The sequence below is a fragment of the Capra hircus genome, chromosome 9 (genome assembly GCF_001704415.2).
Source record: "Capra hircus breed San Clemente chromosome 9, ASM170441v1, whole genome shotgun sequence".
NCBI lineage: Eukaryota > Metazoa > Chordata > Mammalia > Artiodactyla > Bovidae > Capra > Capra hircus.
The window spans coordinates 75,111,881-75,124,418 of NC_030816.1; the positions used below are offsets into that span (position 1 = coordinate 75,111,881).

General features: G+C 44.3%; 1 protein-coding gene across 2 annotated transcripts in view; it reads left to right on the forward strand.

The window, feature by feature from the left end:
• PLEKHG1 (pleckstrin homology and RhoGEF domain containing G1) overlaps positions 1–12,538 on the forward strand; it is a 255,986-nt gene that overhangs the window by 101,409 nt on the left and 142,039 nt on the right. Inside the window, exon 1 of one of the 2 annotated variants that reach the window (XM_018053354.1) lies at positions 3,176–3,548. The exons of the other annotated variant lie outside the window; for it this stretch is intronic. Within the exon in view, the coding sequence (XP_017908843.1) occupies positions 3,431–3,548 (118 nt within the window). The 5' untranslated portion in view covers positions 3,176–3,430. Of the gene's footprint in view, positions 1–3,175; positions 3,549–12,538 lie in introns of those variants that run through there. 2 annotated transcript variants of the gene reach the window in all.

Below are 12,538 nucleotides of genomic sequence, written 5' to 3' on the forward strand. Positions count from 1 at the left end.
CAGAGAGTTCCGAGCTGTGGCGAAAGCTTGAGTCCACATAGACCCTTTGACAGTGGTACCCGGGGCCTCAGACATCTGAAGTGAAGATGGAGCCGGTTTTTTGTTTGGTTTTGTGTGGGGGAGGGGGGTGGTGAATGGGATAGGAAGCTGCCGCCTGGGCCAGTCGTGCTCTGGGCGTGGAGTGTGGGGATTCCGAGGGGCCCTGAGGCGGAGAAAAGACAAGGCATTGTCATGGGACGGCTGCTGCAGCCAGGGTGGCCTTGGGAGCAGAAGGAGCAAGGGGGCTTCTCGGGAGGATGAGGGGGCCAGGCAGCCGACGCGGGTGCAGATGAGGGGTGAGCGTTGGTTTACCATATCGAGCACACTATGAGCTGGCGACACACCTGGCTCCCCTGCTGTCACCAAGGTAATGAAGGTCCCAGACTTCAGGAAGCCTGCATTTACGACTTCCCTGGCGGTCCAGTGGATAGGACTCTGTGCTTCCAATGCCCAGGGCGTGGGTTTCATCCCTGGTTGAGGAACTAGATCCCACACGCTGCAGAATATAGCCAAAGCAAATCAGTTGATTAATTTTAAAAAAAAAAAAAGAAGAAGAAGAAGAAGCCCACATTCAAGTAAGTTAATTTCTTCAGACCTTCCTTAATCCATCCAGGCTGCTAGGTCAAGTAAGTTTATTTCTTCGGACCTTCCTTCATCCATTTCAGGCTGGCAGGGAGAGCTAGGGAAAAGGCAGGCTCCCAGGCAGTTTTAGACCTGGGAGAGCAGTCATTTCAGGGTGAGCCCCGGGAATCTGTATTTTATAAAATGTTTCTGATGCACACTGGATTTGAGGCAGCTGGCTGAGTGGGACAGATGGATGCCCCAGAGGGGGACAAGCGCTATGGTTGTGAGCGTGAGGATTGTCTGAGAACAGGAGCCGTATACCGCCTTGAACGTGGAGGACTCAGGGCTGGCACACGGGGAGTGTTATTTCAGGTATCAGCTGGCTCTGTGTACTGCCTTTCTCATAGGTCCCTGTCTCACCTCAGGGACTGACAGCAGCTGTGCAGGGAGCAGGGCCTGAGGTGGAGCAGTTTGCTGTACTTCTGACCCTGGCCCCTGTGTCTCCCGCCCTGGACTTCTGATTGGCCCGGTGGGGACTGGTGGCTGCTGTCTGCAGGGATCTCAGATACGTGGCAGCACTGATGATCGAGCCCCAGAGAAGAGCTCCGTTCGGGGCTATTAGTGGCCCTTCATAGAGCTGATCACTTGCTTTCAGCATCAATGGTATCTCCACCACCTCACCCTGAGGATGAGGCCAGGCAGCTTCTGCTCATCCTGATGGGTTCCTGGAATCCCTACCAGCCTGCATTCCCAGCCCACCCAGCCTCCTACGACTGGGACAGTGTTCCACCAAGAGATGGTTCAGAGTAAACACACTCTGTGCTCCTGCCTCCTGACTCTGTCCCCTGAGGAATTCCGAGTGACACTGGGCCATCCTCAAGACCCCTGCCTCTCGGCTAAGACCAGACCCCAGGCCTGAGCACCTGGCTCCCTGCTGTCCTTCCCTGAGGTCATCCCACTGCAAGGGGGCTGTCCCCAGAAAAAGGCAGATTCAGCTGTCTTTGGGACTCAGGGGGTCACAGGAACTGAGAGACTGCTGAAGGCCTCTTTGCTCTTTTCCCTGAAGGGCAGGTAGTGTTGTTTCCTGAGTGCCCCTCCCAGCAGATCCCGGTGGGGCCCTCTGTGGCGGTGGCGGTGGCGGAGGGGAGGGAGCTGTCCAGGGCAGAGGGAGCCCCTGCTCCAGGGAGGAAGCGGGGAGGGCACAGGACTGGGCCCTCTCAGCAACCACTGTGCCTCCCCAGAGTGACCCCACCCTGTGCCTCAGATGTGTGTCTGAACTCCTCCTGAGGTCACGAGCAGAGATCAGAGATGACAGCTTCCTGCTCTCAGGCCATTTCACGTCCCTATCCTTCATTTCTACATTCCCTCCATCTGCCATGATACCAAAGTTTTTCTACTGTTTGGAAAAGTCAAAATAATTAGCAAATGAGGGAAAGTTCAGCTAAATGAATACGTAAAATATGTATCCCCAAAGCGCTACTGCTTTTTAGTACACTGGAGGCTTTTTTTAAAGTATTGGGATGATTGTGGAGGGATTTGGGGAATTTGCCTACTTCCTGCAAAAACAACCTTGATCTTATCAGATAAGGTGTAGCTGGGGAAGAGAAATAGAGCAGTCAGGGGATGGATCATTCCATCTCCATCTGTGTAATCCATAGCAGTCATAAGGACAGAAAATAATGTCAAAAGACCCAGCCTGCCTACAGTTAATTCAGGCTGAGGGAATATAGTGTACCAAGGGATTCTAGAATTTTCTACTGCCTGACACCCCCGCCCCTCCCCAGGTTTAAGGCAAGCATTGGTCTCTAACCAATGTGCACCTGGAATCTTGACCAGTAGGGGGCATAGGTGAGCAGTGTACGCTATGCCCAACACACAAGTCCCACCTTCTCAGTTTGAGGCAATTCCAACTAGCTCACCAGGAGATAGAAAAGAATTAGGTCATCGGAATCTATTCTTTTTTTTTTTTTAAGTTATTGACCATTTACATAATTGTGAAATTTTATTAAATTCCCTTAATCAACTTTCCTCATCCTCAAAAGCTGATATAATTCTGTGGCATGAACACTCAGACATTAGAAATACTTTTCACATTTTGTAAACAAATTCTGTTTATCTAGACGACTGGTTCTCTTTTGGAAAAACAATTGCCCAAAAGCTGTCCCAATTTAGGGGAGAAAATAAGCTGGGAAAAGAGAAATAGATAGACATGTTCATGCCCCCACCCCACAACTAGTCACTTTTGTCTGTTTGCCTGTGGGTTTGGGTTTTTTGTTTTGTTTTGTTTTGTTTTGTTTTAATTTTATGGAAGTGTAGCTGATTTACAATGCTGTGTTCACTTCTGCTGTGGCACAGAGTGACTCAGTTATATATATGTATCTATATTCTTTTTCATAATCTTTTCTTTTATGCTTTATCTTGGGTACATTTAAATTAGTCATTTTTAAATGTCGAAAAAGTAGGCTTAATTTCTTTAAGTGAAAAATGAAGAGTCAAAAGAACAAAGCACTTCCCCGCAGGAGATCGGCGCTTCCGTCACACCGAGCATCCTCTCCTCTGGATGGGCTGTCTGTGTAGTGCCCATCTCTGTTTATTCTGTTTTCTGCCCTTGCTCGTCTCATCTCCCACTTTCCCTGGGCCTCCTGAAGGAGGATCCGCAACACAGGATGAGTGTGTGGGTGGAGGCCGAAGGCGGGTGAACTGCCCGGACCTGTCTGTCTGGGGTGTAGCTCCATCACAGGTGGACGGCATTCTCCCGACGGTGGCAACCAGACAGGGCTGTCCATCCCGTCCCGGACACCCGGCAGGGCCGCGGCCACCTGGGGACATGCTGTCCACGACCATGGTGGGGGCTCTGGTCAGAGGGTGGAGAAATCGAAGCTCTCCTCGAAGGGCAGAATCCAAGCTTCTTATCCCTCAGGGCCAAGATGAAATTCAGACTCCAGGTAGGTTTGTGACTTTGCTATGACTGCCTAGTTTTCTTTTTAAAGGGTTCAGGAAGGTGATAATGAGCTTAGGAGCTTCCCCACACACACCCCCCTTCAAAGAGAATTGATACATCTTTAGTCTGTTTTTCTTCTCAGGTCATTATAAATTATGGCTAACTCACTGGTGGAAGGTTTATTTTCGCTTTTCCAAGTCAAAGACATAGGGACCTTCAGTGGTTGCACAATGAAAGATCATCATCTCACCTATTTTCCTTCAAAAGCTTTTATTTTAACATGTATCCTGGTTCTATGATATGTATATTCAACCAGTAGAACAGGAAAGGTTTACTGGCTTTTGGCAAATTCTGGTCCAAGTTGTACCATTTTGGTACTTCTGGTGTGGGAAATGGTAAAAAGTAGTTAGCTTCTGGCTTTCCTCATTAATTATTTTTATTTTCCGTTACTCTTGTTTTGAGGCAACAGTAGAACTCATGACCAAAATGTAGCTTGCCTGTTAACTTCACTCTAAAGGCTTTGGTCGCCTTCTTTGAAAGAAATTTCCCTTGGAATGAAACTCTGAAAATTCCTGACCTCATTCTGTTCTGTCTGGACTTTGGACTTCTTACGGATACTTAGAAGGGAACTCTTTGAGCTTGCTGATGTTTGACCTATGAGAGAAGCACAGAGCCGGCAGAGGAAGCAGGGATGAGCTCAGAAAATATCGACTCCCGGGGGCTTTCTGAGCTGGCCCGCTACCCCTCAAAAGGCTTCTACCTGACTCAGAGCTCTGAGAGGTTCCAAGCAGTGATGGCTGACTATCCCTTCATTTCAACAAATGCGTATGTGCCGCATTTTTCTAGATACTGACCTTCTCTGGACTCTAGCTAACCTACAGTTGAGAGGTATGAAGATTCAGGTTACAGTTTGTTTTGTTCTGATGGTGGTTTCCGACCATAATTTTCACGCTGACGATATTCAAAGTGAATCAAGTCAAGAGGCTACTGTGAACACGGTCTTACATGTTTATTCATAGCAAGATAGTCAATTCATTGTTTAACCAGATATGAAAAAGATAGAAGGTTCTGCTGTGTTCTAAAGTGCCAAAAGAGTCAGTGATCACTGGTGACATCTGGCAATCAGAAAGAAATGTGAACTGTAGCGTTTCAAATGTTGATCACCTTGTTGCACTCCGGGTACATTTATTTAAGAATATTCAGAGCTTTACAAGATGACAAAGTAGTATGCTAACAAGTGAGGGATTTTTTTTTTAACAGCTTAATTGAGATATAATTTACATGCCATACAATTCACTCATTAAAGGAGGCAATTCAATAATTTCTGGTACATTATATTATTCATTTTTTAAGCTATAGAAAATCTTATATTGCATAAAATTTGCTATTTTGACTATTTAGAAGAGTACAATTTAGTGGTATTAATTACATTCATAATTCTATACAGTCATGACCACTGTCTACTTGTAAAGCTTTCGTCACCCCAAACAGAAACTCTGTAACCATGAAGCAGTAACTCCCTATTCTCTCCTGCCCCGACCTTTGGTCACCTCTAAATTGGAAAAGACTCTGATGCTGGGAGGGACTAGGGGCAGGAGGAGAAGGGGACGACAGAGGATGAGATGGCTGGATGGCATCACTGACTCGATGGACATGAGTCTGAGTGAACTCCGGGAGTTGATGATGGACAGGGAGGCCTGGTGTGCTGCGATTCATGGGATCACAAAGAGTCAGACACGACTGAGCAACTGAACTGAACCTACTTCCTGCCTCTAGATATGTCCCTAGGTTAGATATTGCATATAAATGGAATCATACAATATTTTTCCTTTCACATCTGGCTTATTTCACTTAGAGTAATGTTTTCAAGAGTCATCACAACACGTATCAGAACTTCATTCCTTTTTATGGCTGAAAGGATAGTATGTTTTAATTCTATTTTATTCTCCCTTCCTTAAATATGTCTTAATTTCTAACCTGGTCATAGAAAAGCCTTGAGATATTTTTTTGGTCTACTGGTATTTTTATGTTTATTTAAAGTCTGAAAAGACTCTTAGAAAGGTATTTGTTTTCAGTTAGCTTTTTAAAGGCAAGGGCCATAGATTAATCTTTTAAAAATCCTTTTTATCCCCTCACGTCTAGTCCAAGAACTGGTCTAAAGTATCCACAAATTTATCTTGAGCTGGACAAGATGAATAGTTTATAAGGTTTTACTTTTACGTGAGTGAAGTCGCTCAGTTGTGCCCGACTCTTTGCGACCCCATGGACAGTAGCCTGCACCAAGCTCCTCCATCCATGGGATTTTCTAGGCAAGAGTACTGGAGTGGGTTGCTGTTTCCTTCTCCAGGGAATCTTCCCGACCCAGGGATCGAACCCAGGTCTCCCGCATTGTAGACAGACGCTTTACCGTCTGAGCCACCAGGGAAGTAGGTACCAGTGAAGAGAATTTAAATAAAAAGTAATATAATCTTTATGCTTAGTTCTTTCTTTACTGGAGCAATGGTATTTTCTTTTGATGTAAAAATTTCCAGCTGCAGTTATTTCACACACCTAGACTTTTATTTCACATGCCATAGAATCACCAAATACTGAGAGTAGAGTGTTAGTAGAGTAGCAAATATAATATGTTAAACTGTGACATGTCCAAAGTTAACTCAGGAAATCTGACAATGCCTAATTTATACTAGTTTAGAGCCTATTGGAGAAGGAAATGGCAACCCACTCCAGTATTCTTGCCTGGAGAATCCCATGCCGGAGGAGGTTGGTGGGCTACAGTCCACAGGTCGCAAAGAGTCGGACACGACTGAGCGACTTCACTTTCACTTTCAGAGCCTATTTGGTGATTTTTTTTTTTAAGGTGATTAGAGAGTATCCCAGCTGCTTAGTAGTATAACGTTAAACAAGTCTTTTCAGCTCATAGCTGCTCTTGGTGCTGTTGACCTCATTACTCTTTCTTGGTGCTGGGCTCAGGAATTAAGAGCAGTCAGACTGAAACAGAAACTCTTGCAAGTTGAAGAAGCCTTTTGACACCTCCCTGAAGTAGAGAAACTGGAGGCAAGGGTGGATTGGGGTGATTCACAGGGTTTATCTTTAAATACAAAATATACCTCTGTTTCTTCCAGTTCTGTCCAGATAACTAAGGATGTACATGTATGCTTATGTGGCAGCCCACACTTAACTAAAATGTGCTCTTATTATGCTTTGACTGTTTCAAAAGTTGTAAAGGACATGAGAAGGAGGAGGGATGTGAAATGAAGCCCTTGATGAGGACTTGGAAATAAGTCATCAAAGGATACCTTTGCTGCAGATGATTCCCAGCCTACTTTCTCAACATCTAACCAAGAACAAACTTTTGCACATTCATTTTTTTCCCTAATTTTATTGCAGTATAGTTGATTTACAATGTTGTGTTAATTTCTACTGTACAGCAAAGTGATTCATTTATACACACAGACACACTTTTGCATATTCTTTTTATTATGGTTTATCCCAGGATATTGAATATAGTTTCCTGTACTATCCCGTAGGACCTTGTTATTTATCCGTTCAATGTACTACGGTTTGCATCTGCTAATCCCCAAATCCCACTCCATCCCTCCCCCTCCCCTGGCAACCACAAGCCTGTTCTCTGTCTGTGAGTCTGTTTCTGTTTCAAAGATAAGTTCATTTGCATTTGCATATTTTAAAAATGCAACAAAGTGACTTGCACTGTTGAGTGAAATCATGTCCATTTTTGTGTATGTGCTATTTCAGAAATTCTGTTCCTCAATGAAGTGCCCATGAATGCCCGAAAAACTTGGCCGTGTCACTCATTTCCAACATAGCAGAGGCCACACCCACCATCCACTGGACCTATGGGCCTCCGTTAGGTAATGAGCCCAGTTAGACCCTCTGGCTTGATACTCTAAATACCCCATCGTCAGTGATCTATGACTGGTGCTCAGTGACTCTTTTTGATGGCAGGGCCTTCAGAGACATGAACCGCAAAATGTTATCAAGGCAGGAGCCTCGTTTTTGTGGCCAACCTGTATAATCTATCTTGATGCCTTATAAGTCATACCAGGTGCTTAAGTTATTATTGCTTTTCACATTTCAAAGGCGTACAGACTACCATTGGCCTCAATATAAAATAATAATTTCTGGCTGTAGGACTCAACACCCTATAGTCAAAGAGAAAGCCTTTCCTTCCTCATTTCTCAGTGACAACCTGTAATCATCTTTGAGTAATTTTTAAGATTCTTTCTAAACCACCATTTCCCTCATCATGTCGGCTGGGGAACAGCTTCTCCGTGTATGAATGGAATGGTTCTCATTCCTTTCCAAGCTCAACCACCCAGCTAGTAAGAAAAGGTAGCTATAAATCTCCGTCAACTTTCTTTTTTCAACAGTTCTGCTGGGAGCAGAGTCAGATGATAAAGTTAGCTCACCACCAGATACTGAGGACCTGCCAGGGGAAGTTTCAGGTAACCACTAAAGAAAATATGATTTTACCCACACCTGATCCCCTCATTCAGCTCCAGCCTATGCTTGAAGGAATGGGGACCAGGGGTGGACCTGGGCTTCTAGTTAGCTGGCCCATCTCCTTCTTTAGGCCTTGGACAAGTTTCAGGTAGTTTGTTTGGCTTCTTTCAATTCCAACTGGAATTCTTAATCATACCCCATGTGTTGTTATTGTTGTTCAGTCGCTAAGTTGTGTCTGATTCTCTGTGACTCCATGGACTGCAGCATGCCAAGCTTGCTAGTCCTTCAGCATCTCCCAGAGTTTGCTCAAATTCATGTCCACTGAGTCAGTGATGCTCTCTAACTGCTTCATCCTCAGCCATCCTCTTCTCTTTTTGCCTTCAATCTTTCCCAGCATCAAAATCTTTTCCAATGAGTCTACTCTTCACATCAGGTGGCCAAAGTATTGGAGCTTCAGCTGCAGTATCAGTCCTTCCAATGAATATTCAGGACTGATTTCCTTTAGGATTGACCGGTTTTATATCTTTGCAAAGGGACTGCTCTCATGAGTCTTCTCCAGCACCACAATTCAAAAGCATCATTTCTTCAGTACTCAGCCTTCTTTATGGTCTCACATCTGTACACAACTACTGGAAAAACCATAGCTTTGACTATATGGACCTTTGTCAGCAAAGTGATGTGTATGCTTTCTAACACGTTGTCTAGATCTGTCTTAGCTTTCCTTCCAGGGAGCAAGCATCTTTTAATTTCTTGGCTGCAACATTAGGCAAGAGTAAAATGAACCCTGAGAAATCACAGCTTGGTGTATGTTTTACCTATAAGATGAAATTGTTTCATCTTTATAAACCAAAATTAAAATTAACTCCATTTTATAATGAATGGTAATGACTAAATATGACAGTAATGATTGAAAATAATTTACTATATCTGTGACTGATTTCTGATGGGATTTAATAGACTCTTATACTCTGAATTGTACTAATTTTACTAGTTTAGACAAGCTATGCATCCCTTTCCCCATATTTCCCCATGATTAACTATCATTACCATTTGATAAGAGCCCCTTATTTTAATTAGAATAATCATAGGGCTTATGATTCAATAAATATTCACTGAACTGCTTATATGTAAGACTAATGGGCATGCTAGAAAGATTAAAGAATTATTAAAGAATTACTAAGGCTTCTCCTTTTTTAAAATTGAGGTATAATTGACATATATCATTGACAGACACCATAATGATTTGATTTTGGTATGTTATAAAATGATCACCACAATAAGTCTAGTTAACATTCAACACCACACGTAGTTACAGATTTTTTTTTCCTATGACGACAGCTTTTAAAATCTATCTAAGGCTTATCCTTGACCCCAAAAGAGCATTTGGGACCTAGAGAAAACAAAGATAAAGAAATGCAACAAATATAATATGAGTAAACAGAATTAAATACATGGTAAATGGATATTGGAGGAAAGAATGATTAATTTTAAGAGATAGTACGGTTTCCCAAGTAGATAAAACTTGAGTTGGGCCTTCCAAACCATTGAAGGTATTTTCAACTCTGAAATTAGGGCTAATAGAAAGTAAATATTTGCTCCTGTTACACTTCCAACCTTTTTTCACGCATGAAGTGTCCCCTAAGTCAAACCAAAGGCCTGAAATTAATTTGGTTATTTACTGTCGGGGAAATTATAGTATAGAAGCAAATTCACTCAGAGGCCACATGTGCCATACTTAGAGAAGAGTGGGAAGAGCATCCCAAGGGCAGACACCAGCCTGAGCAAGGGCCCAGAGGCATGAAAAGCTGGTAGTACTCATGGGGAGCGCTGGGGAGTCTAATATGGCTGCAGTAACTGGCCAGACACCAGAAGGCTGACTACCAAGGTTAGGAGTGTGGACTTGAGCTGCAGACCACATGAAACTATATCAAACTTTCTTGGCAGAGTGTAAACCTGCATTCTGAGTTTTAGAAGAGTGCTGTGTAAAGATATGGCTTGAGGAACCAAGAAATTGAATTTAACAAAATATATTAAGGAGGTCATTGTCATGACTCACCCCAAAACCCTGAAACTGACAGTAAGGAAAGGAAAGGTGGAAAGAAGATACATAGACGTAACATTATGTTTATGGCCTTTGTAAAAGTTTTATAGCAATTGCTTATAAGGTCCATCATCTCAATGACTGTACTCATGGGACCTTAGTTTATGGAAGTGACTGAATGATAACGTGGAGGGACTAATGCCACTAAAAGATTCTTATTACTCACATTTCCCGAGGATGGGGGTGCTGGCATGCCATGTAAGGCCACATGGGGACACACCAGTTTTGTCCAAGAGGCAGAAAGAAATGAGAGGAACGCCGAGGTCAGACTTGATTGGCATTTTCGTGGGGTTGCCCATGCAGGGTCCACAGCTTAGGACTGGCTAGTTTGAATAATTCTAGCTGGCCTTGGGACATACGGGCTCCCCCTGCTTGTCGGATACCTAACCCTGGGGTTTTGTGTGAGAGTTAGATAAAGGGGTGGTTCAGGGTATACTCTGGGTCACAGGGAAGATGTAAACAACTCTGGCTGTTTGTTTGGCCCTACGATTGTTGCTGTTCAGTCGCTAAAGTGAAAGTGAAAGTCGCTCAGTCATGTCTGACTCTTTGCGACCCCATGGACTATACAGTCCACGGAATTCTCCAGGCCAGAATACTAGAGTGGGTAGCCTTTCCCTTCTCCAGGGGATCTTCCCAACCCAGGGACCAAACCCAGGTCTCCCGCATTGCAGGTGGATTTTTTACCAGCTGAGCCACAAGGGAAGCCTGAGAATACTGGAGTGGGTAGCCTATGCCTTCTCCAAGGGATCTTCCCAACCCAATTCTTTGTGACCCCATGAACTGCAGCATGCCAGGCTCCTCTGTCCTCCACTGTTTCCTGGAGTTTGCTCAAATTCACGTCAACTGAGTCAGTGATGCTATCCATCTCATCTTCTGCCGCCCCCTTCTCCTCAATCTTTCCCAGCATCAGGGTCTTTTCCGATAAATTAATGGATACAAAATGGACAAATACAGAATCTAAGAAAACACAAGTATGAAGATCTTTACATGCATCCTGGTGGTTCAGATGGTAAAGAATCTGCCTTCAATGTAGGAGACCTGGGTTCGATCCCTGCATGGGGCAGATCCCCTGGAGAAGGGAATGGCTACCCACTCCAGAGGACAGAGGAGCCTGGCAGGCTACAGTCAATGGTGTCGCAAAGAGTCAGATATAACTGAGCGATATCTGGACATTTGGATACGTACTTTATTACTTAATCCTCTCAACCATGTGCAGTAAGTGCCAGATTGTCCCCATTTTGCACATGAAGCAACTGAGATCCAAAGGGGTTCAGCAGTTTGCCCACGTTCACACTAGTGAATGATTTTTCCAGCCAGATTCAGTTCAGGTCATGATCAGCTTCCCCCCCTGCTACTAAGCTCTATCCCCACATGCACTTCTCTATTTGATTATACTTCTCACTCTGGACTCAGCACGTGAGGTTAGTTCTGTTGAAAAAGTGGTGGGAACTTTTTGAAGCTCCCTCAGAGCTGATTAGACTAGGGAACAGAAGTGGATGTATGTGCTCCACTATCTCTCTGTAATTCTTTATGCTTCTACTTGCTTCGTCAGAAGAGTGCGAAGATGTATTTTCATACTGGTGGCCTCCCATGCAGCACATTATAATAAGAAAATATTATTAAGTAAAATGTGTGACTTCAGCAGTGTCTCCTCCATTCCCAGAAACTAATTCTAGACTTTGACTTTTTTTTTCCTGATCTCTTTGACTCTGGGACTTGGAAGCTCTCGTGTCAGCAAACAAAGCCCTTGGCAGACTCTTTTCCTCCCCTGTGTCATGAGCCAGTGATCCAAATTGGCTATAGAAGAGTCTCTGAATTCCCTGGGATAGACTCTGAGGTCCTGCATCAATAACTACCCCATTTGGTCATTGTCCAGTACTTCCTTGGATCATCCCACCACTCCCCGTGAGGTCTGTCTCTTCCCAGCTGCCAAGGCTTTGTTCTCTAACATTTGGCTGCCTTCTCACCCCTTCTCTCCACACATCTTCATGCCTCACTTCCACGAAGAGCCAGCTTGGTGCTCAGCCTCTGTGGGAGGGTGGCCGCAGAACATGTAAATCACACAGCCACATCCATGAAGCATCTGCTTTGCAAAAGCCATGAGGGGAATACAGGACCATGAATGGCCCAGGTCAAGATCTCAGGGAGCTTGGGACGGCTTGAGAGGCAGAGTGAAATGGTGAGTGAGTGAGTGAGTGAGGGAAGTCACTCAGTTGCGTCCGACTCTTTGCAACCCCACTGACTGTAGCCCACCATGCTCCTCTGTCCATGGGATTTCCCAGGCAAGAATACTGGAGTGGGTTGCCATTTCCTTCTCCAGAGTATCTTCCCAACCCAGGGATTAAACCCAGGTTTCCTGCATTATAGGCAGACGCTTTACCGTCTGAAATGGTAAAAGATGCAAATAACACTTTAAAAAATGAAGGCTATAT